Source organism: Daldinia vernicosa (genome assembly GCF_022497035.1).
Source record: "Daldinia vernicosa strain CBS 139.73 unplaced genomic scaffold F5Y00scaffold_47, whole genome shotgun sequence".
Lineage (NCBI taxonomy): Eukaryota > Fungi > Ascomycota > Sordariomycetes > Xylariales > Hypoxylaceae > Daldinia > Daldinia vernicosa.
In genome coordinates, this window is record NW_025953963.1 from 114787 (window position 1) to 139811 (window position 25025).

The following is a 25025-nucleotide window of genomic DNA, read 5'->3' on the forward strand; positions in this document are numbered from 1 at the left end:
AGGTCCGATCACGTGAAGCAGTCTGACCGAGACTTCATCTGACAATAGTCCGCTGCTGTCCGCTTACAGCCCGCTAAAGGCTACCCTTATCTACTTCGAGGCGTTAGCCGGGTGTGTTTATTATAAATCATCTGCTAACGATGTCTATCTACGTAGGTACTTACTAAGGCAACTATGAGATAACTAGGACGTGATATCATGAAACCGAAGGAACTTGTATTATAAGACTAGGTACTAAGCTCATTTGTGAGTTGAAAGGAGTGTTGTGTAGGTACTTGATGGAGTGAAATACCCATAACCCGAATTCCCCCCGATCATACTTCCTCTAGACGCATATCCCTTTATTTCACACATAAATAACTCACTACTGTTGGTTGCTAAGATTGATTACATCGATCAAGGGTGAAACTCCAAGCCGGTTGTAGCATCGCCCCAACGAGCATTGATGTAGTCAAAGGGAACATTAACCTTTCTTTTCCACGGCCCGCTCGTACCATACTTAGGCATCCTGTCCTCTACCTCGGCATAAAAGGTAGATGTTAGAGGAGAGAATGGCTCGGTTTTCATCCTCGAGTCCTTCGGAACGCGTGGGACGACAGTCCTAGCGCCACGCTTCTGCATGTGCTTCAAGACTCGGAAAAAGCGGTTAGTAACTATGTCGGCGTTTATAGTCCATGGAATATTGACGTATGCCATCACGATCATCATGTTGGGGATGTCCTGGATCATAGAGAAGTTCCAAATGAGTCTGCCTCCCCATTCCATCTTTTCTCCATCCACTCTGATATCAATATGTCCACCGAGCAACGTTCTTAGCCCCGTCGCTGTAACTATCACATCGGTTTCGACTACTTGGCCGTTATCCATCACTATAGCCTTATCTGTGACACGCTTGATTGCGCCGGTTACGATACTTGTTCTCGGATCGTGGAGAGCTTGGTAAAAATCCCCTGAGGGAGCCCAGCAGAGGCGCTGTTCCCAGGGTAGATACCGAGGCATGAAGTGAGGATCAATGTTGACAGATTTTGGCAGCTGTGGAAGCGCCTTATTGATGAGATAGCTCTTGGCGTACATAGGACAATACTTGCAGAATAGTATAACGAACCAAGAGAAGAGCGTGCTCCAAATTCGTAGGAATGGGTGCATCCATGCCGGACGGGTATCATCGTCTGGCACCGTTAATATGTAAGAAGGACTTCTCTGTATCATAGCAACTCTGCCAGCCTTCTTCACTAGATTGGGGAAAAGTGTAACGGCTGTTGCTCCGCTGCCGATGACGGCTACATCTCGGCCGGTATAGTCGAAGTTTTCAGGCCAGAACTGGGGGTGAATAACCTGGCCTTTGAAGTTCTCAATGCCAGGAATATGAGCCTGCCGTGGAGTGTCGTAGTCGTAATATCCTGTTCCCAGAATTACGAAGCGTGCCTTGTATTCCGTAATAACGCCGTCATGGTTCACGGTCACAGTCCACTGTGCTGACTTGGAAGACCAGCTCATGGATAAGACTTTGTGCCTGAACCTAATATGGCGATCGAGGTTGTGCTTAGACACGCATGTTTCTAGATATTCCTTTATCTCACTACCCTGTCCGATGGCTTTGGGATACGGCCAGGGATACCATGTAAAGCCGTACATGTAGAGGTCTGTGTCTGATCGAACACCTGGGTATTTGAAGAGATCCCAAGTGCCGCCGACACTGTCTCGGCCTTCGAAGACGGCAAACGTAGCTCGTGGAAACTCCGTTTGCAGTCTATAAGCACTGTTGATACCAGATATCCCAGCACCTACGACAATTAAGTCGAGGGTCTCAGGAGTGTTGGGCTTTTCTGGTAAGGATCCCATGTTGCTATGTCCCTTCTTATGACTAGGAACTGCACGTAGGAAATAGTAACAAAATATTCTAGTGAAATAATTTATAAGTCACAAAATAGGGGTAGGTAACAACCAACGCAAGTTCCCCTGACAATAAATCAACACAACTGAACAAAGCAATTCTTTTGAATTAACTCGCAATGAGCAGTAACTTATATTTACTATCTACTATAATATTACCCGAGGCTATATACAGTGGTAATCTAAATATGGTCGATATGATCATGTCGTCTAGTTTAGTCAGGTAGAGGCTTTATTTTCGAGCGCATTGCGGAATGGTGTGTACCCTACGATGCTACTCATGATGCCAATAGTCGTTGGAGAATCCAAGAAAATAGTCTCGTGGCGGCGTTAGTGTAACATATAAGTCAAAGCACCGTTACTGGGGCCACCCGTGTAAGGGCCACCTCGAATTTTTAGACTTTTAAAATAAACACTTTAATTTTAAATTAATAATATTTAATTAAATAAAATTTAATTAATTTATAATTTATTATATTTTAATTATAATATAATTTTTTATTTCCAATTTAATTAATAAAATATTATTTTTAAAATTAATATTAAAATTATTAATTATAATTAAATTATTTAATTTTTAAGTTTTTAATTATTTTTTTATTTTTATAATAATTTTAATATTTATAAATATTATATTTAAATTAAATAATATTTTATATTATTTTTATAACTTTATATTTATTAATATTTTTTATAAATATTTAACGTAAGTTTTTATTATTATTAATTTTATAATAATATTATTAAATATTTTATTAATTTTTTTAAATAAAAACCTTATTATAAATTAATTAAATATTAAATTAATTTAAAATAATTCTTTTATTAAAATATTAATATTTTATAAATTTAAAGGCGTTTTTAAAAATATTAAAGTTATTTTTTTAAAAAAATTAAACTTTTTAAAATTAATAATTAAATTTTAAGTTATTAAAGTAATATTAAGAATTTCTTAAAATATAAACCAGTAATTTAAAAATTTATTATAATTTTAAAAATAAATATTTATAACTTTTTAATTAATTAATATATTATTTTTATTTAATTATTTATTTTATATTATTTAATAAATTATAATAAATTTTTTTTTATTAAAAAAAAAGTTATAATATAATTAATAAATTTTTATAAATTTATAATAATAATTTTATTTTATAAATAAAAATATATTTATATTAATAATTTATAAAATGTATAATAAATATAATAAAATAAATATAATATAAATTTTATTTATAAAATATTTTTAAAAAAATTTTAATATAATATAATTATTGTAATTATTAAAGATTAATAATTATTATTATTATTAATTAAATAATTTTAATTTTTTTAAAAAAATTATATAAAATCATTAAAAAATAATATTATTATTAATTTAATTATTAAAAAATATAATAAATTATTAATTTTTAAATTTAACGTTTTTTTTATCGGGAAATTATTATTATTATATATATTTATTTATATATATAATAAGGAAATTTAAAAATTAACCGTTTTTATTAATACATTTAATTATTAATGTTTAAGTTTTATTATTAATATTTTTAATAATAATATATTTTTTATAAATTTTATTAATAATTATCCCGTTATTTTTAACCTTTTTTATTATTTTTATTTTATTAATATTATATATATATTTAAAAAGTATATTAATAATATAAAAAATTTTAAATTAATCGAAAAAAATATTAATATTATTAATTATAATATTATTAACACATTTATAATTAATTAAATAAATTTTAACTGTTTTAATATTAAAATAATAAATTATAAATTATATATATTAATATATATTAAAAATAAAAAATTAATAATTATAAATTAATAATTTTTTAATAATATTTTTAAATTAATATAAAAATAACGTATAATTAATATAGTTTAATATAATAACTTATTAAATTAAATCATTTTTTTAATATTTAAATAATTTTTAATAATTTTTTAAATATTTTTTTTTATATTTAATAGCTTAATATTTAATTTATAAAATAATATCGTAAAATAAAATATTTTTTAAATATTTATTATAAAAATATGTTTTTAAAAACATTATTTATTATTATAATATAACATAATTAAACTAAAAAAATAAACATTTTAAATTTATTAAAAAATAAAAAATTTAATAATAAATTTTATTTTTTAATTAATTTAAAATTGGTTTAATTATATAATAATTTATATATAAACCTTATTACAAACGCGTTGTACTTTTAAAGTGGCCCCAATACAAATGGCCCTAGTAACGGTGCTTTAACTTAGTTTAAATTATAACTCCAAACTAATGAACCTCTTTGTTCTATTTCCGCATTTGAATTCGCGTTGATACATTTCAGCTTGTTACCCCCGCGGATGGTACTGATTTGTCACATTGTCCTAGAGCACAGTTTCATAATGACGAAAGTAAAGCGATACCGATTGGTTTCTGATTATACCAACCCGTGCTTTCTATGCCCTCTTAGTGGCACGCATTCGATAGGTCCTTTTTTTTGTTTTTGTTTTTGCTTTTGCTTTTTATTGTTCGCCATTACTGAAAGCGGTCACAATCCCGAGACGCGCAGAACTATTTACCGGTCTCGTGCCCGTACCTAGTTTTATGAAGTGAAGTATGGGCGCTGGTATCTTATTGTATTGCTAACAAACTGCCTCAACCTGGCAAATAGTCATTTCTACACGTAATAGGACCTTGTCAATATTGACTAGGTACGTACGTCATACTAACATATATAACGCTTTAACCGCATTCTCAGCCGCGGCAATATGCCATGGCCGGATATCTGCTTCCTTGTCTACCATGCCACGGGCTCTAGCTAGTGTCCCGAGCCCTCGGTAATACGTAAGTATTTCCCTTAGTAAAGATTCATATGCTCTAGGGTTCCCCTCATTATGTACCAGGTTGACCTCTAGGAGGACAGGAGGGTCTTCCACTCGTGTCCCGCCGCGTTTTACTAGATACCCACTGATGAGTGCTGGATTCAGCTCTGTCAAGGAAGTCGAATTGTTCAATCTGTGGGATAGGACGGCACCCCACGTTTGATCGGTGATCTCAGTTAATGTAGCGTCGCTATCGGCTTCTGGATTGTTGTCCCCGCTGGGAGTCGGCGTGCTTGTAGGTGCATTCTCTCGCATGGGCGTGAGTGGGTTGCCACTCTGCTCTGGAGACACCATAGAGCCTTGTGGTGTTGAAACCGGCGTGGTGTAAAATGCAGATAAGGCATTGCTTGTTATCTTAACTGCCGGGGGGAGGAGTTGCATAGATGGGTTAGTGTCTACTACGATCAACGTTAAGCTGATCGATGCTTTGGACTCTGCTTGAGCTAGAGCAGACCAGAGTTCTATCTCGGACTGTTCCATCGTACCAGATTTCGCGATAATAATTCGCCAGTGCACTTTCCAAGCCGAGATGAAGTCATGAGTAGCGCTCCAGATCTCCGTTGTAACATCCGCAATTGGCCTCGATAGACATTTTCCTTTTCTTCCTAGACAGTACGATGCTGTCATTTGTTGGCTGCCCTTATTATCTGTCCAAGCCGCTGTAACCCACCTTCCATCTATGCTCTGTGCGTAAGCAATATGCAGGCAGGTGTTCTCGTGTAACAATGATGCAGACGGATTGGTCGTCAGTTTGAAATCGATTATCCTTGGTGGTGGTTGTTCAAGCATTATTGCCGGAGATGGTCCCGCTCCACCAAATTGAGTGCACCTATCGTATGTCTCCATGGCCAGTTTGCAAAAATCAGAAGGGGGTGGCATAGCGACTGAGCATGAAGAGGCTATGAAGTCTTGTGGTATTAGTTGGAGGGCTAGATCGTTAATGATTGGTAACTTTTTACTCGAAAGTATTCTTCGGTATCCCTCGAAGATCTGGTTAAAAACAGCGCAGCATTCTACTGCCGATCCAACAGCGTCTGGTGAATAGACGAAGAAGATGACAAAATTTATCTCTTCAACCATCATTGACGCTAGCACTTGGCAGATTTTATTAACGCAACTGGCCATTGAGGGCCGTAGAAAAGATGATGACTTGCTGAATGAGATTGGGTCTTTCTCGGAAGCGAAAGGAAACATGCCGTTCTCTACACCGGATGTTGTAGGAAGACGGCTGAACGAACCTAGTTTTAATGATTCGTAAATGCTACGCATTCTATCTGTGAACACAAGCATGTCATCTGCCATGCCCTCGTTATTGGGGAAAATACAGAGTGCGTTGATGTCTTTATTACCAGGAGACGGACTTAATCCAAGACTCTCCCAGAAGGCGACAGCCGATGGCAAGACTGACAACTTAGACTCATATCGCCGCAACTCGAAATGTGGCGATGGAATCTGAAATATGTTACTTGGCCTCATCTGATCGGCTCCCGGCGGCCTTGGTTGCATTCTTGTAGGTTGCCCGAGAAGGGGTACATCTTGAAGTTCAATGAAGGGACGAAATTGATACTCGGTAGCAGCTGCGAGGCATGGGGGAAGGCTAGACTTGACGTCCTGGATCGATCTCCGTGTGAGATTGGTAAGTTGGCGGCGCTGGTAACCTCTTGATTCTAATAGTTGAGGTGTTGTATTCGTCGAAAAGGTGGAAGTAGAAAATTGGTCGGTAAGAATTTGTGCCGCCATTATTAACTGATCATCTGGCAGTGATGGTGAGAAAAGTGGCGGTTCCGGGTCGGCAAAGTACTTGGTGAGTGGAAAGTCCGCCTCGGACTTGCACGCATGGGGTAACTCAAGAGGTAGATGAGGCAAGCTCAGATCTATGGATTCAAGCTCCTTAAATGATGTAGCAAGAGACTCCCCATCATCATCAACTAGTCGTCTTCTCACACTTAAAGATTTCACGGGGGATAATGGCTCATCACTATCGTAGCTTAAATCATCCTGATCCGATACAAGACTGATTTCATCAGCGTCCGAGTGCGTGTCTTCGACGTTTGAAGGGCTTGGTCGATTCGATATGGGTACCTGAGAACCAGGTGGGTGAGTTAAAAGATGTCCGATCCTTGCAGGGAGTTCTTTCAAGCCTTTCCGGGCCTTGACGTGGCGGCGCAGATAGTTCGTTGTTGGCGGTTCATTCAGACTAGAAAATTTGACGTCTTCTGATCGCTCAACAGAGTAGTCGAACCGCCCACTTCCTTCATATTTACTATTCACTGCTGATAAGCAGGGCCCAAAATCCACTTTATCAAATATGCTGCTATGAGGAAGCGCTTTTATATGAGAATTCTCCCGAACTGCATGGTGATTATTAAGAGATGCTTTAATCCTCTTAAACACGGTATCCGGGTTGAATGGACTAGCAGGCCGTTTAACGCCCGCAGACTGGAATTTATTAACGTCTGACCCGGCTTGGCGTCGCGCTTCATCTCCTAGCGAGCTCCGTGCATGTCTTAGCTCAGGCTTCGTGAATGTGGGCGGAGCGGCATCAACTAAGCGAATATCCGGAGGTCCTCCCTTGACCTGAGACTCTTGTGCCGTTGGAAGGCCGACGGTGAGACCTAAACTTGAATCTGAATTTGAGATACCAGGCAAGTCAAGGGAACTTAGACCCACGTCGCCAGGCTGTTCATCAAAGAAATTAAAATCAGCCTCGGTAATATCGGTTGCAAACATATCGGGTCCCAATTCGCCGAAGAGGTTTTCCGACTCAAATGAAGCACCTATGCGTTCGCGTTTCGTATCCGTATTCTCCCAATGGTCTCCGTATGATCGCACGTTACGAGACCCGTCAATGTCTAACGTAGACGTAGCTACGTTATTTCCAGGACTAGAAGCCGTACCGTCCATAGACGGCGTCGCACCAACAACATTTTGTATGTTACCGTCTGGGGGTGTCGGATATAAACCAGGTGGTACACCAGCATTATTGGAGCGCTGTAAAGGCAAAGGAGATAGACCACTGGTATGCTGATTTTGACCGTCTCCTAGTGTGGCTTCACGAGCCGTTACAGCGTCTCTCTCGTTTTTCTTCTTCATCAGCATCTCATCCCGCTCTCCCCCGTCTAAAAACCATTGCTTAGCGACGCCCAAGGTGTCATAGTTCCGGTCAAATTCAGACCCCGAGACATCATCTCCTTCACCTCCAATTCCTAGTCGCGAAAACATCTTACAAAAGCACAAACTAGCAGGCCACGATATGTTAGAAGTACCTACTAGCGGTGTCCGTTTTCCGTCTACATTTTGCTCTGTTGGCTTCCTTCGTATTCGTTGGAGACTAATCCAACTTTGGGATTCATAGAAAGAAGATGGTATGTTACGGGCTTGTAGGAATTTGGAACAGATATTCCTCCATGGACCATCGTCCCTTTCAGACCTGAGCCTCACAACCTGAGTATCGGGGGAGTGGCCAAAGCTACCTTCAGTAGCTACATTATCGGACATGGTGACGGGGTGGCAAGTAGCAAACATTCCTAGTGGCGCCGCTAAGACAGTAACACCAAGAGATGGAAGAGGATGTCCAAGGTTTTCGGACAGACTCATAATACCCTCCGCCATGGAAAGCGAAAAAGATATGACAAGGCTGCCAGTTGTCGTGAGATATACGCGTAGGGAAGCGAGAGTCGCAGGAGCAGTGGCGTAGTCGTCGTGGGAAGAGTTCAAAAGAAGCAGGGTCCGGGAACTTAGCGGGATGGCACCAGTGTTAGCACAGAAGCTAGAAGATACCGCAGATAGAACAGCGAAGATAAAGTTGTCGTGGATATCTTTCGTTGACGTCGGGGGGGCGATTTTTGAGTCGATGGGTGGGACTGTCCTAGACTCCTGCTCGCTAGGACTGGAAAACGATTGAGTCGACGAAATGGTGGCGGGCTGCATATTTCTATAGGCAGAATCTAGAGCAGCCGGTCCAGTCGAGGATGAGGAGCTTGCAGGAGTGTTGGCGGGATTTGGGCCATGCATACGACTCTTAACGAGTGTCGCCGAGTCAAAGATGGCCTCCTCGGTCAAGGAAAAGCTGAACCCATTACTCCCAATCGACTTGGGGAATGTAAGTATTGCCGGTTGACCTCCCTGCAGTCTGCTCTTCAGTAACAAGGAAAAGCACCATATACCCCGTCGAACCGTATCGTAATATGCCAAAAACCCATCTTTCCGGAGTGTAGTCTCGAGCTCGAGCGCATGGGAACCGAGAGAAGTTAAGGTTGGAGAAACGGGTTCGTAGAAAGCAAATTTAATATATGATATATTATTCTACGTTACAATTACGTTATAGTTAGCGGATGAACCGATACGAATAGATCAATATGTCTTGGTGTCTTATACTCACAATTACTAATGTATTAGTCTCATATTCGCCAGTGTCCATATCGTAAATCGTATCAATCATTCCGATGCAGTAGTCGTTTCCGTACAACAAACAGCAGAATCCCTATAATTAAGTCCCTGCTAACATAAGAATAGGATACAATGAACAGAGCAAGTTGGATGATGTCTTTTCAATCTCTGAGGTCTCGAACACATGCCGAACTCCATCTCCGCTACGCCTAGTGAAAAAGGGCAATGCGAAGCTGGGATCGCACAGTGAGTACTGAAGCGGACGAGGAAACAGCTATCGCTTTGTAGGTCATAGAGTTGGTCGCAGCATTGGCCGGTTATAGATACCTTAGTATGTGATCATGGCCAGATGGTGTTTTATGGAAGGGATGGCTGAGGATGGCTGAGGAATCTTAAGGTCCCCGTATGAAGTGTACCTACGTACCTACCTATTCTATATTTCCGGGCGTTGAGGCTGGCACGAGGGCAGCTGTGGACCTTACCTAAACCTAGTACAATACCTGGATCCATTCTTGTGGCTGGAGCCAATCATAGACCGGGCGCAATAGATGGTGGATCTTGTGTTATGCAAGAACTAGAGCTACCTTATCGAACCGTAATCTCCACTAAAATTATGCTTATCGCCCCTCTACTTTCTTACCAAGGATCTTTCGCAGTCAGCCTTGTCTTTTTTTTTTTTTTTTTTTTAATCCATTACCTTGTCGCGTGTTGTTTCTTTCCTCTATCACCGTACAACTTCTGCCGGCAACAATTGTGAATTGTGTCGACATGAAGGTCACCAACCAAGGAGATGTGTCGGTGTACACAATAGCTGGCGCTAACACTGCGCGGCCCTTACCAGACTGGTAAGATAATTGGTATCTTCCCCCGACGAGAACGTTGATATACTAAATTGGTCTACGCAGGCTCGCACGTCGCCGGAAGCGCAGCTTGAAATCAGACCCCGAATATCAAAATCGAATTGAACTACTTCAAGACTTTGAGTTTGAGGAAGCCAGCCAATGTGTAAGAGTTTCGGAAGACAATGACTGGATTATGTCTACTGGAACATGTACGTCGCAATAATGCCCTATAAAAGATTCTTTCACAACATATTAATGTCTAGCAGACAAACCACAATTCCATGTTCACTATCTACCTCATCTCTCCCTATCGTTTTCGAGGCATACAAAGTCTCTCAACACGACGTTTCTTCTACTCTCGACCGATTACACGAAATCCCTACATTTACAAAGCGACCGAAAACTTGAGTTCCATGTAAGCACTGAAGTCCCTTGAGACAAATTGGTGCGGTAGGTGCGAGCAGAATATGTTAACATATGATAGACACCCGCTGGTTGCCACTACGAGTTACGCCTGCCTAGGTACGGAAGAGACCTCGTTTACGATCGGCACGCCACCGAAGCGTTGGTTCCCTCAGTCGGATTAGATTCTGATGGTAATGGTGAAGTCTTTCGAATGAACCTTGAGGTTGGGAGATTTATGAAATCATATCAGATTGACGTTGGATCCGACGATGGCGTAGAAGGCGGTTTACAGGGAAGCATTGGCGTCGGCAGTGTTAATACAGCAGCAGTTGCAGAGAACAGTCACAACCTATTAGCATTTGGCACATCCATTGGCTCCGTTGAATTCTGGGACTCTCGATCCAAGTCGCGAGTTGCTATCCTTGGTGGCCAGGAGGGTGAAATAACAGCCCTCGACTTTAACCCGTCGGGTCTTTCGTTAGCGACGGGCACATCCACCGGGCTTATTAAACTTTTTGATCTTCGAAGTCCGAAGCCGCTGTTACAAAAAGACCACGGCCCAGGATTTCCGATCAAAAGTCTTATTCACATGACTACGTCTTCTCAAGAGAAGAAAGTCTTATCCGCCGATAAACAGATGATCAAGATTTGGGACGAGCTCGACGGCGAGACTTGGACTTCTGTTGAACCACTAGTTGATATCAATTTCGTCACATGGTGTAAGAATACAGGCATGATCCTTACAGCCAACGAGGGTAAACCCCTTCATAGTTTCTTCATCCCACAACTGGGATCTGCGCCGCGGTGGTGTTCGTTCCTCGATAACATGGTCGAAGAGATGGCTGAGGAGGTCAGCACTGATCAATACGACAACTTCAAGTTCCTGACGTTGCCGGAATTGAAATCTCTAAGCCTCGCTCACTTGATTGGCAAGACAAACTTGCTGCGCCCTTATATGCACGGCTACTTCGTCGCTTCGAAGTTATATGACCAGGCCCGGTTAATCGCCAACCCTTACGCTATGGAAGAGGAACGTGCGAAACGCATTAAGGAGAAGGTCGAAAAGGAGCGTGCTAGCCGAATCCGCGGAAATAAGAAGGTTAAGGTCAATCAAAAATTGGTTGATAAGTTGCTCAAGCGACAGGAACGGAGGGCACACGTCGATACGAATGCTGGTGTGCTGGGAGACGAACGATTCACTCGTCTATTCGAAGACGAAGAATTCAAGATCGATGAACACAGCCGCGAGTTCCAGGTCCTAAATCCCAGCACAAAGGTCGACCCGGAGACAGGTGTAAAAATTACGGTCCCCGGTCCACAATTCTCGGACGAGAGCGAAGAGCTTAGCAGCGCTAGCGAGAGTGATGATGAGGTGTCTCTTAGAAAGACTACGCAGAAGAAAATGGTTATGCGAGTCAGTTCGTCTAATCAGGAGAGTAGTCACTTGTCAAAGGACGACTCTCTAGGCTCAAGAGCTCAGAAGTCAGGCAGGGTCAACAAACCCCGAAATGGCGAAGTAGTTGGAGAGAGACAAGTTACATTCGTCCCGCAGTCCAGGAGGAGGAAGAACGATGAAGCTCCGAAAACTCAACCAAAAGATAGACGAACTGACCCACGACGAAGTGCTAGTACTAACGTCTTCAGGCGGCTTTGATACCCAGCGATATACTAGCGATATTGATACAAATTTAATAGGCAGTTGGCTCGCTTTCCTGGACTCCATTCTCCAATTACAAGTGAAGCCATTTAAATACCACAACCGATTCGACGCCCATGTCTTCTCCCAAGTAACCATGACCTATCCGAAATAGTCCGCACCGTACGATTATTTATTTCCTTGTCCACTTCTTGCCTCTCTTCTGCGAATCCTCTCTGGTAGTTGACTGGGCAAGGCCCTTCTCAACGTCTTCGGGCCGCAGTTTAGGTGTTGGTGGTACATCATTTAAGCGAAGACGACCTCGAGATGAGTTACCAGAGGACTCCTTGGCCGACCTTGGGAATTCCGATCTACGGGGTGTGAGAGCAGTGACTACCTTCCTTGCCGAACGACGAATGCTCTCCCTAACCTTCCATTCCCTCTTCTTGGCCAGGTAAAAGAGCACCGCTGTAGAAACTACATCGTGTCAGCTCATCGAAACCAGCCGTGGCGCAGAAAAACTCACTTCCAAGTACGCAAACAACGGCAACGACAACTATTATTGCGACTATCGCACCGTGGGAAATTTGAACAACGCCAGGGCTGCTTCCAGATGCCCCCGCAGAATCGTCAATGCTGCCGCCGGAACTGATCGAGCCCGGTCCACTGTCGCCTTCGTTATAGGGCTCATCCGTCGCCAGCGGGAATGAGTCTGAAGTAGAGGTCGCCATGGTGAGCTTGCACTAGCGATAAAGAAAGGAACGTAGGTGAGAGCCGGTACTAAAAATTCTTTGTGGAACGACGTGGGACGACGTAGGGCGGCCGCTGCAGATTTTGAGCAAATCTCATCCAGCCATACGGGACGATATTGAGAGCAGAAAGAGAACTAGGATTTGTATCACGCCACATCGGGGCTCTTGGTACTTATGAATGAGCAGTTCGTATTAGTGGGGGTACTTGGTTGAGGCGCTTAGAGAGACCATTCTGTAAAGACATCTCTTAATGATGTGACAGAATATGCATGGTGGGTGTTGATAGGAACCTAGGTAGTGTCTCTAGATCTTCTGTGTAGAGACTTAATGCACCACTGGCAGTTGAGACCTCAGGGGTCCCGGCACTTTTCCATAGTCCTCATTGGGTGCCACCAACTCAGATGCAGGAGTTAAGCAATAAGATCTCTTTTATTTAGATCGAATCGAATTATTATTGGTGGTTGAAATCTAGCAAGCGCTTAACCAAGGGGGGCTTTGGGACTTGACCCCTGGTTATTTGGCCAATCAGCGTGTGTTTACAGGGATTTTAGGAAGTACCCGTTTCTTGTGACCTCCGAACGCTGCATCTTGTCACATTTGTCGCCCAAGCTTGTTCCTCGGAGTTTGCTTGTAATTTGCTGGAGAAATTCTTATCACGGAAAGTTTCTGGTAGAATAGTCATTCGCTCAAGGTACCTAGTTATATATTTGATCAATTATCACGACAGTTAGAACAGCACGTCATAAATGCTAATGCCGACCTTCAAGGGCGCATACGCCCACACTTCCAAGTCTATGATAACGCTTCAAAAATTCCCCCATTTACGACCCGGGTAGAATACAGTAAAAGCACTACCTAATACAATCGGCATAATCACTTCGCCATAGCTACGCCCGTTTGGTTTATACTATGTAGGAGGTTCCACAGTAAAGCATACTGTAACGGTTATTGTTTAATGTGACCTTGGTGTATTCCATCAAGGCCTTCGTCGACTCGCCAAACGAGAACTTGGATGTTTCTGATCGCAGTAATTTCCCATCAGCCACCTCCCATCGAACCTAATTTAGAATTATCTACCCGTTGCTCTCTTTAAAGGGCGCCTATTTAATAATGCGTCTCCGATATCAGACGCCAACTCACACGTGTCGTCTCAAAGACGCGTCTGATTGCGTCTAGATTAGACTTCATCTTCTAGAAATCGGTAACTGAGACAGGCCAGTATAATGGCCTGTGTTTATTAAATAGCACCCAAGCCGTATATTTCCTAACCGGATCGCAGAGATACCGATGTCATACTGTGCCATGCTATCTATCTATAGCAACAAATTTCGCGATGTTGCTGTTACACTACTGCCGGAGATGCAGCCATCTACGCCGGCGATTAGCCACGATATAGCAGCGTAGGCCAGTTAAGTCCTAGTGTTCCGACACGTTTGTGAACGAAAATAGAGCCACGCTTCTAGTACTGCAATTTAACACGTTACTGTTACCTACCTACCTATATATTAACCTTTCTATTAGCTTTAATCTCGTCTGTTTATATCCATACCAAGGGTGTCGAAAATACTTAGATTCTCGTCGGACTTCCTTATGGAGAACCAGTCTTCGAAACTATATGGAGGTATATACCTAGGTACTTAGATATATAGGGGTTGTCTATCCATTTTTATATTTCACGCATATATTTTGATCATAACAGTCTTCTTGGGGAACATGGTGATATCATTTCATCTATGAACCCTTAGGTCACTACATGTAAGCTGATTAGTTCTGTTTTACACTACATTAGTTTCCACGACTGCTTCTTTTATATAAGGTGTTTATAGTACCTAAGTCCCTGTAGCAATTACCTGGGTAGAATTATAAGCATACTAAACTTGTTGAATTAAATCAATCTTCTGGCAGATGCAATCTGCCAGAAAGATTTGTGTAAGCTAAGGTCTGAGCTAATTACTAATCGTACACGTGCGAGCGTAACCGGGATCAGAAGACACTTCTTGCTGGATTTACAAGTTACTGTCAACATTGCGTTGGCTTCTTCGAAACCTGCGGAGATTGAAACCTGCGGAGATTATAGTTCTCGTGGAGAAAAGCGGCTGCTTGACAACAGTTTGCTACATTTGTATTGTCGTCTGACATCGGGGCCAGGGCATTCTAGAAGACGGAGGGGTTGAAAATGGATCGCCTTTTTCCGTCTTGATGTACGGCATGTCTTCTGGGCGTTGTGCGCCTAAAGATGGTACTGTTTCTGTCTTATTCTTATCTCCTCGTATGGCTGACCATACGTCTTCTGGTGTCTTCTCATCTGAAGTAAGCGCTTCAATTGCTTCGCTGGTGAGATCGAGTTCCCATACGGTCTCTGTGGCCGGGCCAGACGGGAAGTTGATGAAAGAATTTCGATCCGTCTACAACGGATATGTATGAACGGTATTCTTCTCGCATTCTCTGGATAAGCTATGCAAGAAGAATGCTTTCCTGTCCGTGAACTCATCGTGACAGGTTCGGCAAGTCAAGTTCTTGACGGCTTCGTCGAGGATTCGCTTGATTACATCTTCGTCAGGAGGCTTTGTCGCCTGTTTAGGAACCTTAGGTGGTCGTCTACGAGTGGGATGCATCATATAATTGTCATTCTCTGCGGGGCGTTGTGCGACGGCTTCGGCTGCGGTGTTAATATTGTGGAGCAAATTTTGTATTGCTTCTTCTTGCAATACAGCTCGTACTAGGTAGGCCTTCTGTCCATGTATTATCAGGGCAGTCACATTAGTCATTGGATACTGGCAAAATCGTTCAGATGTATCCAAGGCAGTTACACAAAAAGCCAATTTCAGGAGGTGAGGGTCACTTACCTTACTGAGTGTTACTTCCTCGACCTAATAATATTATTGAAAATTCAAAATATTAGTTCAACTGTAAATTATCTACCTCCCATCTTCACCTCACATCATCCATCCTGCTTTGAACTGCCGAATGGTATAAATATTTCAGCGCAACAATCATTCTCGCTCCTTGCACCGAGAGATGCGACGTACTATTCTCCTAACATTTCGCCTCTAATGATTTCATCGAGTGTTAAAGACCCATTACTCAGCAATACACGAGAGGCCCCCAGGTATGAGGCGTCTGTTCTGGGCCAAATGTCTGATATATATGCAGATCCTGCTTCTCAAGCAATGTCAAGTCAGACCGATCTTGTTCAGCCACTAGATGACTCACAAGACACAAAGAGCAATGTCATAATCAAAAGTACTCCATTGGAGGCATCATCCCAGGATGCTCTCCCTACTCGGGCTACAGAGGCAAGCTTTTTCACACGTCCAGTACTAGAGACGACTGAGGAGATAGGGGCTGCATTCCAATTTCAAAAGGCGCCCCCTCCTCGTATGATATCCCATGGTCCAGTCGGACAGAAAATAAATCCAGCCCCTCCTCCGCCTCCGCCGCCTCCCATGATCAATAGAGTCTCGCATGGTGGTCGACATCCCGAGGTTTCTGGCTTTAATAATCATGAAAGACCAGCAGAATCTCTACAATCAGCAAGCGGTAGCGATGATGATGGAGTTGATCTAATAGTATACCCCCAAGAAGCCCCAAAGAACACTCTCAGTAACGATCAGCCGCCAGTCGACGACCCATCAGGCTCAACATCCACTAGAGACTCGTTTGACCTTCCTTTCCCAGAAAATACGGGCCGACCACATTCTGGTGGGAAGACGCAGACATCTCACTGTTCTTCTCTGACAAAACCCCAGTTCCCGAAGGCAATCTCAGATACCCGCCGAAAGGCTCTTGCGCAAATAAGCCCTCGTAGTGTATTGCCACCAACAAAAGTCGCATTATCACCTACTGCTAACCCCCAATCGGCGCAACCAAGAAGCACACCAGATAGGGCAGTTCCATCTGAGACAAGGAAGCGCTCGGAGACCCACAAGCAACCTCGAAGTCATCATCAACTTCTAAAAGACATTAATGTCAATGAAGCTAAACGTGGTTCAGCGAAGGATCTTCGAAACAAGAGAAATAAAGTCCAGGGTCTTACGCGACCCATATCATTCAAGGCGTCGCAATATGATGTAGTTTCCGCGGCAAGACCGTGCTCTCAAGCATCAAATACTTCGAAACCACGAGCTCCTCCTGGAGTCGATTACAAGCGATACACTCCAACACGCGAACAGAATAGTATGAACCTAAAGAAATTCGCAGAATCTTGGAACACGAACTACCTCTACAATCAAAGACTCCTAGATCGTTGGGAGCAGAAAATGGCTTTACTGGAAGACCATATTGCATCTCAAGATTCAGTTATTGAGCAGTGCCAAGAAACAATCGCGTGTCGTGATGAAAAGATCAACGACTTGTCGACAGAAGTTGAAAATCTTCGTGCTCAGAACCAAGAGATTCAGAACAAGATAAATATATCTTCTGATATACGCAAGAAACTAGAGGATAGACTGAAGTCTTGCCGAACCCGTTTGAATGATGCAATCGGCGAACAGCAACGACTTTTCTTACAATGCCGAGAAAATTGCCAAAAAGCAACTGCAGACATCGAAGCGGAAGAGAAAGCACGGAAAGAGTCCATAGAAAAGGCGTTTATGACGCTTGAGCGCCTAAGAACGGGGATTAGGCAAGAGGTTGCTGAAGTTGTCAAAGATACCAATGGACAAGCTAACGAATGTATGTAAAATAACTCCTACTAAAACACTGATACTAACGTGTGGTAAGTGAGGAAGATCATCAAATCTCTCAAAGGCGAGTTAAGAGATCGTGAGATGGAACTTGAACGCGAAAAACAGCATAACCAGGATCTTACCGAGCAGCTGTCCCAATTTCAAAAACTAAACGAGCACTCCCTCCAGTCAGTATCGGCACAGAATCAAGAGTTTTTAGACCAAATGAAACAAGATCGGAAGCATGTTGAGGATACCGAAACCCGCATTCAACAGCAGGAAGAGAAGTAAGGATTTCCTATTCGACCCAGATCGAATATTACTAACTTTATAGACTTGACATGATTCTAAGGACGTTGGAACAGACGAACTCGAAAACTGTGGACCCCATGGTAGTAATGGAGAAATTAAGAGAAGCTCATAGTAGTATAGCTGCAGCGTATGCTTCTGAACAATTCTGAAGAGTATAACCAGTGCTAACAAGCCATTAGGATTGTCGCAGAATTCCAACATTCTGTCGTGCTAACTCAGAACTCTATACTTGAGGACCGAGAAACCTCAAATGAAAGTATTGGGGAAATTCGTTTGCTATGCGAAGGCATTTACGAGAAGTTGACTGGTCTCAATGATGTTGCAGTATGGCAAGAGAGGGCATATGACTCTGACATGGCTATCAATAGCCATATCCAGCATATTCAGGCCCTACAGGATGAAGTACACCAACTATACATCCGCATGAACGAACAAACAGAAGAGCGTCAAGATCTCGAGGAACGATTAGCAATTGCTGCGGCCAATGAGCAAATTACAAATGAGAAGATCGAGACTTTGGCAGAGGAGACTGAGCGTCTTCAAAGAATACTAAGCGAGAAGGAAGCAACAGTTAGGGAGTCGAATAAAAATCTCGAGTCAGTTCAAGGAGAATTAAAAAAGCAAACCCGCGTTGCCCAAGACAGGGAGAGGCATATTCAGATTGAGCGCGAGAACCACGAAAAAGCAATCGAGCGTAATGTGCATCAATGCAGGGAAGAAGTATCCCGCGCTGTTACCGAAACGACGAAGGAGCTTACAGAGAAATATCAAACCACAGAAAAGCAGCTCGAAGAAGTACAGGTGGTTCGCGCACAGCTTGAGGAAGAGCTAACCAGATCACGACAAGAAGGAGAGATGAGTAGAGTCAATCTTGATAGAGACGTACGCGAAATATGGGGCGAAATTTTGACGGCAACTACCTCATTAAAGAAGATGACTACCGATTTAGAGGGAAGTAAGAATGCGCAGGAGGATTTACGAGAGATTCTTGAAGGATGGTCGCGCGGTCGAGTTGAGATTGATCAGATGAAATATATACTACAGCGACTAGCAAGGGACCAACCTAACGCAATTCAAATGAGTGACCGATTGAAGCAACTCTTGGAGGTTCAGAAAAAGATGTCAGGTACTTTGGAGTATCACCAAGCGAAGGTCATCGATGCAGAAATAGCTGCTCGTGACCAAAGCCGATCAACAGAACCTGGAAAACCTTCTATATTGACGAGCAATCTACAGAAAAACATATCTCATGCACAAGAAGCGTCTCAAGATCTTAAGCGAAAGGTCATGGTCAAGTCTCCGGTTGCTATGGATGATCACGTATCTCCTATGTCTGTTGAACAAGAAAGGAGTACCAGACGACACGCAGCACCCCTGAGAGGGATTATGAAGGTCATCACTAATGATACTTTGGGAGAAACGGAAGGAGAGAACCCACTGGAAGCGAACACCCATGTGCCAGTGGCATCACAGCTCCCCCTCAAGCGGAAGATAGCGAGACGTGGTTCAAAGCCCCCTCTTACTACTCATAGCATATATAATCGGCCCGTGGCCGGATCTATCCTAGAAACGAACAGTGAACAGGTCGAAGTGAGCCAGGCTGGTCCTAGCGGGCACATTATTCACAATGCTATCATTTCCAACTCGGTACGCCTTGACGGCAGTGCTAATGAGCCTCTGGCGAAGAAGCAGCGAATTTCAAACACCAATCAGCACGAGGCACAGGGGTCTAACATCGCAGAAAGAGTCAAGTTATCCCGCTCTATGTCTAGCTATTTTCCGGTTCGGACATTAGAAAACAAAGAACCGACAAAGGGAGCATTATTAGATTCAAGTGCACCCTCACGTCGCGGAGGTCCAATAAAAAGGAAACTCTCTGGACTGGTGACCTATGGTTCGCAAGATCCTGGTCAGGAGTTATCGCACAGCCAGTCATCCATTATATCTGGTACTACGGAAGAGGCCGATAGTCAGTCGACTACAGCTTCTTGCCAGACCATAGAGTCGACAGACAACCAAGTTTGGGAGCAAGATGTTCTAGAGGACTAAGGCCGTAGTAAGTTTCGCAATTAGAAACTTCATTGAACATCAGCAGACCAGAACCCCGCTTAAGCTCCTATTTTGCTTCCAAAGCGCTTAGAGGGGTTTACTTTGGCAACGGCGTATATTCCGGAAGATGGGAATAGTATCTATATCGTTGCTGAGTTTTGCTCGAGATACACTCGAAAATGATAAAATGTAAAGATGTATACATATTCACAGCAGAGCTTCAATTTGGTCCTTTGAAGGGCGGCGGCTAAGCTTAATGTAGTAATGAATATTTTACTTTCCTTGATATGCGCCGCCTAATATACGGTGAATATCTGTAGAGGCCATAATATAATAGCTCTCGCTCGAGTACTGTACAGATATATATACATACAACCCTTGGAGATGTTCGCAAAGAGTCTGTTTAGACCAATCCTTCTACGCATCTAAATCTTTGAAGCGGCCGGAGGGTCGCGGCTCCGTAGGATGGGCGCATGATATTCGAGGCTTCATCACTCGTCGTAGAAAAGGGAAGCTTCGTATATTAAGACGGAGGTTTAATTGACTTGTTTATTTTCCTTTCCGCTTCTGTTCGAGGAAGAGCACCTTTTTCCGAACTGTGGTACACGCCAGAAAGTTAGCTATGAGTTGGACTTGCATAGATATCCATCCTCTCCACCTATTTTGGTCTCGCATTCGGGGTATTCGGGTAAAATCCATGCAAGAAGTAACGTACCGATAGGGTCGTATTTCAGCATGCTCATAGGCCGTGATGTTCGCGGGCGGGAGAATGTGTAGAAGAAACCGGTCATGGCCATGGATAAGAGGCGCACGGAGAGCAGACGGGTCTTCGCTACTTCGGAGTTAGCAAGATGCTATTGCTGAGTCACAGCTTGTGTCGGGGTTCTTTTGACGTACGTTTCTTCGCCATTTTCTAGGGTTGGGCGACCGTCGGCGTCGGGTGGTTAACGGGTGGGTTTGAGGGATCGAATTGGACGAGGAAGGGAAGTCAAATGCGGATTGTTCACGATGTCACAATTCAATGCGACGAAGTTTTTGGTGGAGCTTAGCTTGGTCGTGTGGCTGGTGCTAGTGTTAGTGCTGGTAACGGGCTGTGCGGAACCTTACCCCCACTATCGGAATGCTCAAGCCACATTTGATATAAAGGTCCCGCTGCGGAAAAGGCATCTATGTACGGCCGGACTGGAGCCGGCGGTGACTGGAACTTGCATCTTATCAAATCCCGGGCTTAACCAATTTGCGATTTCGCACGCCAACACCTTTTTCTTGACTCACTTCTAGAACTCTGGAAGTTTGGTCCAACACGCCCTGTATGTACTTGGCTGCTTGGTCTAGATACAATTGTCAATATAACCTAGGGATTTATAAACATGCTAACTTAAGCATCGCATGGACTTTCCGGAATGGACTTAGCTGCCGGTTTTCTCCAGGTCATCCCTATCGATCGGATCTAGCATAGCTTTCATCTACATCAAAAGCCAACCAATAATGCGTTTCCTATTTGTCCGTGATATATCCTTAGTTCTTGGTATTGATGCTGTAGGTGTATTTTCATCTCGTCCAGGGGTTTGAACGAGTATCTTAAGATGGATCCGATATAAGAATTGGAATAGAATAGTCTCATGACTCAAGCATAACTCCCCGGAATTGTTGATAGGACACAAGACTAGGTTACCAGTTATATCCGACGAGGATTCGCTGTTTATAACCTATAATCTTGGGCCTTCTTGACAAGTTTGAGATACAAGTTCAAGAGTAAACTTCAAATAACCCTTTCAAAATGCCTTCTGTCGACCTTGAATACCCCAAGCAACCTTACAGCAAGGTTAACCGATATGACTCTCGAGGTAATACACACATATGAATGGCATCCGAGGTTGGGTAGTTGGCTAATATTCCTCAAGCTACCTATGCTCTAGAGACTATCCACCAGATAGTGAACGCCTGTCCTATTCTTCACGTCTCCTTCGCCGTTCCTAACTCCCCCTTTCCTACAATCCTACCTATGATAGGACAGATGGGCTCGTTTGACCGGCCTAGCGCGGATACGGGGGATGTACTCGAGTTATATCTTCACGGCTACGTTTCATCGCGTTTCGTGAACTTATCGCGGAACGCCACCAACGACACCGCCTCGTCAGGGGAGGAAGAGGGACTGCCGATATGTGTGGCCGCCAGCCAGGTGGATGGCCTAGTCCTATCACTCACTCCCAACTCGCACTCTTACAACTACCGTTCGGCATCACTATTCGGGCACGCGAAGCTAGTGACCGATATCGAGGAGAAACAATACGCCATGGAACTCATCACCAACTCCGTAGTCCGCGATCGTTACCGCCACACTCGCGTCCCGCCCAACGCTGCCGAGATGCAGAGCACCAGCGTCCTACGCGTCAAGATCTCCGCCGGGAGCGCCAAGCTCAGGACCGGCATGCCCAACGACGACAAAGCAGACATGGAGAACGGCGAGCTCCTGGACAAGGTATGGACAGGTGTGGTCCCCGTGCATTACACTCTGGGAGAGCCGATCCCCGGGCTGTATAATAGGGTAGAGCAGGTGCCGCCGTACCTGCGAGAGTTCGTCGCGGATTCTAACCGCTATGCGAAGGAACTTGCTGTTGAGGATGCTATGAAGCCGATGGCAGCGAAGCCGAAACATCATGATGAGGACTAATTTCGGTCTAGCCCAGGGGCGTTGTCTCCTAATCTTTAAGAATTATGCTTATTATTTATTACCATTGAATAATCTCAGAGTTGAAACTGGCCGGCTTCATATTGGTCTCATTGCTGTTAAATCATTCCCTACCTACCTAACCTACCTCTGTCTTTAACGATCACAATCTTCCCATAATAACGAAATAACATACTTTTTAATATACCTATTCGATATTTCGTACTAGATTATTCGGATATATACTACATATCTAGTAGTTGTATCATAGGCAAGTGCACGAAATACTCGCAGTAACGTTACCGCGCTCACCAGTTCTCCCAGATATAGTGCGGTATGACGGTCCGCATTACAGCCCAGTGGCCTAGAGCGCCCTGATCGTGCCACTTCTCCAGCTTCTCGGTCTCGTTTACCCTAAGGACCCCCGCGTCCGCGGCAGCAGCTAAGAAGGCCGATTCGTTCACCTCGTGCTTGGGCAAGAGGTACGCCCTCCTAGCCAGACTACCGAGGTAGTCGGCTTCGGTGGGTTTTCGGAACGTGACTTTCTCTCCCGTCTTGGTACAAAAGACGATGACGTTGTCGAAATCGCGACCTGACTCTTCAAGTGTCTCTGCGGAAGGCGCCTCGCTTTCTCTAAAGATGCGGCATGAGGGGAAGACTTCCCTAATCGTGTTCATGACAATTCCAAGCGGGGGTAGAGTGAAATCACCAGCATAGTTCTAAAATTATTAGTTCTGGTAGTATTGGATAAGGTATGCATATACTCAGGAAGACTTACGATAGCTATTACACCATTAGGCTTTAGCATGTGTCTTAACCCAGATAAGAATTCGTAGGTAAATAAAGGTATTGGCTCTGCGCCACCCGTGAAGACGTCATGGATAATATAGTCGTAAAATTCGTGGAGGGTATCCTTATTAGACTGGCTCCAAGAGATTGCGTCTTGGATCACGGCGGTATGATTCAGGGGTAGCCCGAAGTATTTCTTGGCAAAATCATAAACTACGGGATCGATTTCGACAATGGTCGTATCTATGCCATGCGCTATCAAAGCCGATGGTGTAGTTCCGATACCAAGACCACTGAGATGTCATTAGTGACTATCAAAGAATATTCATAAAAAGGGGATACTTACATATTTAGAGCTTTTGCTTCGTTGTCAGGTGTTTTGTTTGGAGTTGGAACAAGACGCACTGCTTCAAGCTGAGTAAAGACGCTGTAGATGGGTTCTGCGACTATTCTCCGCCCAAACTTGGTCCATTCGCCGCCAAGTAGACTATGGTCACATCTCATAGTTCGGAATCCGTCCTTATGATTGTTCAGGACTGAGATATACCCAGTGTTGGACTCCCACCGATCAACTAATGACCACCCACTAGCCTGTAGGGTTGTGTTTAGAGAGCTAGTAGCCATTGGGGTCATGAGGTGCGTATTGTAAAAACCAGCATGCAGGATCGCCGGGATGGCCCAGACGAGGAGTTTCGATCGGGCCATGATGCTATAAGTCGTAGCTAGCACCAATTCCAAACCCACACGCGTCTGCGGCAGCGATTTGCCAATCTGTTCAAACAGTTGCTGTAGCGTTTCCTTTTCGACAAACTTGAAGAATGCATAGGAGCCTAGACCCGGCATGGAGCCAGCAATGGACTTGGGCAAGATGCTCAGATCAGCGTTTTCGAGGACGTCTGCTATACACGCCGTACTAAGTACGACCAACGGGAATAACGTGAGAGCCTCGGTGATGGCTGGTCCTAGCTTCGCACCGAAGGTCTCACTCGCCTGGAAGAGGAAAAATTGTGCCATAGGGATATATGCGGCCACCAGGGGTAGTAGAGAAATCGTTTTAAAGGGCAAGGAGCGTCTTAGAACAACGTTAACCCCCCATCCTACAAATAAAGCCGACCATACTACCCTCTGGTGTAGTCTAGCCGCGGGAATTTGGCCGTAGACAGGCGACAGCGTCAGCATGGAGACGTTGGCATATACGGCCATGAGTATGATGAGGGCCGCGGCCTTTACATAAACAATAGCCTGCTCAATAGCCCAATTGATCCAATTCTCCTCCTTAGCTTGGCCAGCTAGTACCTTGAGCTCTTCTTCGAACTCTTCCTTGGTCTCCGCAGGTTTCTTTGGTCCTCCACCTCCACCTCCCGTCTTGGACGCCCCCTTTTTCGGGGTCTGTTTTCGTGGAGGCATCATGAGAAGAATAAATGAAAATCAGCTAAATTCGCCACCTGCAGTTAATGCCTATGAAACATGCGGAACAATATTAGCTATAAAATAAATGAATAATAGGAATTTCGGCTCTTAACAGCCTGCTGTTAGAGCTCTCATATCCTTTATTTTACTTCTTATATGGAGTTGTAGTGTTTTATAGGCTAAGAGGATCGAAGTGAACAGATGTCTTGATAATTCAATAAGACGAGACTTCTTTACTAGCCATTTTGGTGGATCTGTGGCAGTGTCCCTAGGTACCTAACCCAAGGTACATAATTGTGGCTAAGCTGCTAAGTTAACCGG

The 25025-nt window shown here is 43.6% G+C and overlaps 7 protein-coding genes across 7 annotated transcripts; 2 read left to right on the plus strand and 5 right to left on the minus strand.

The window, feature by feature from the left end:
- Nucleotides 1-265: 265 nt before the first annotated feature.
- Nucleotides 266-1969, minus strand: F5Y00DRAFT_272245 (FAD/NAD(P)-binding domain-containing protein). Its single transcript, XM_048012939.1, has one exon. The coding sequence runs from the start codon at nucleotides 1840-1842 to the stop codon at nucleotides 397-399; it is 1446 nt and encodes a 481-aa protein (XP_047862071.1). The 5' UTR covers nucleotides 1843-1969; the 3' UTR covers nucleotides 266-396.
- Nucleotides 1970-4560: 2591 nt separating this feature from the next.
- On the minus strand, nucleotides 4561-9554 carry F5Y00DRAFT_149599 (mediator complex subunit 13 C-terminal-domain-containing protein). The gene is made up of 2 exons (XM_048004504.1): nucleotides 9164-9554; nucleotides 4561-9087 (listed from the first exon to the last, which is right to left on the minus strand). Exons 1-2 carry the CDS (start codon nucleotides 9221-9223, stop codon nucleotides 4621-4623), a joined length of 4527 nt encoding a protein of 1508 aa, XP_047862072.1. The 5' UTR covers nucleotides 9224-9554; the 3' UTR covers nucleotides 4561-4620.
- Nucleotides 9555-9939: 385 nt separating this feature from the next.
- F5Y00DRAFT_264862 (WD40 repeat-like protein) lies at nucleotides 9940-12072 on the plus strand (the record flags this gene model as incomplete). Its single annotated transcript, XM_048011719.1, has 4 exons — nucleotides 9940-10016; nucleotides 10077-10222; nucleotides 10280-10428; nucleotides 10498-12072. 4 exons carry the CDS (start codon nucleotides 9940-9942, stop codon nucleotides 12070-12072), a joined length of 1947 nt encoding a protein of 648 aa, XP_047862073.1.
- An 87-nt stretch (nucleotides 12073-12159) lies between these two features.
- On the minus strand, nucleotides 12160-13258 carry F5Y00DRAFT_149606 (uncharacterized protein). The gene is made up of 2 exons (XM_048004505.1): nucleotides 12581-13258; nucleotides 12160-12531 (listed from the first exon to the last, which is right to left on the minus strand). The coding sequence occupies exons 1-2, from the start codon at nucleotides 12783-12785 to the stop codon at nucleotides 12248-12250; spliced, it is 489 nt and encodes a 162-aa protein (XP_047862074.1). The 5' UTR covers nucleotides 12786-13258; the 3' UTR covers nucleotides 12160-12247.
- Nucleotides 13259-20041: 6783 nt separating this feature from the next.
- Nucleotides 20042-20856, minus strand: F5Y00DRAFT_244650 (uncharacterized protein). Its single transcript, XM_048008850.1, has 3 exons — nucleotides 20732-20856; nucleotides 20550-20666; nucleotides 20042-20430 (listed from the first exon to the last, which is right to left on the minus strand). The coding sequence occupies exons 1-3, from the start codon at nucleotides 20742-20744 to the stop codon at nucleotides 20384-20386; spliced, it is 177 nt and encodes a 58-aa protein (XP_047862075.1). The 5' UTR covers nucleotides 20745-20856; the 3' UTR covers nucleotides 20042-20383.
- Nucleotides 20857-21406: 550 nt separating this feature from the next.
- On the plus strand, nucleotides 21407-22843 carry F5Y00DRAFT_149665 (uncharacterized protein). Its single transcript, XM_048004507.1, has 2 exons — nucleotides 21407-21681; nucleotides 21739-22843. Exons 1-2 carry the CDS (start codon nucleotides 21615-21617, stop codon nucleotides 22506-22508), a joined length of 837 nt encoding a protein of 278 aa, XP_047862076.1. The 5' UTR covers nucleotides 21407-21614; the 3' UTR covers nucleotides 22509-22843.
- Nucleotides 22661-24898, minus strand: F5Y00DRAFT_149632 (S-adenosyl-L-methionine-dependent methyltransferase). The gene is made up of 3 exons (XM_048004506.1): nucleotides 23641-24898; nucleotides 23284-23587; nucleotides 22661-23224 (listed from the first exon to the last, which is right to left on the minus strand). The coding sequence occupies exons 1-3, from the start codon at nucleotides 24702-24704 to the stop codon at nucleotides 22814-22816; spliced, it is 1779 nt and encodes a 592-aa protein (XP_047862077.1). The 5' UTR covers nucleotides 24705-24898; the 3' UTR covers nucleotides 22661-22813.
- Between the last annotated feature and the right edge of the window lie 127 nt (nucleotides 24899-25025).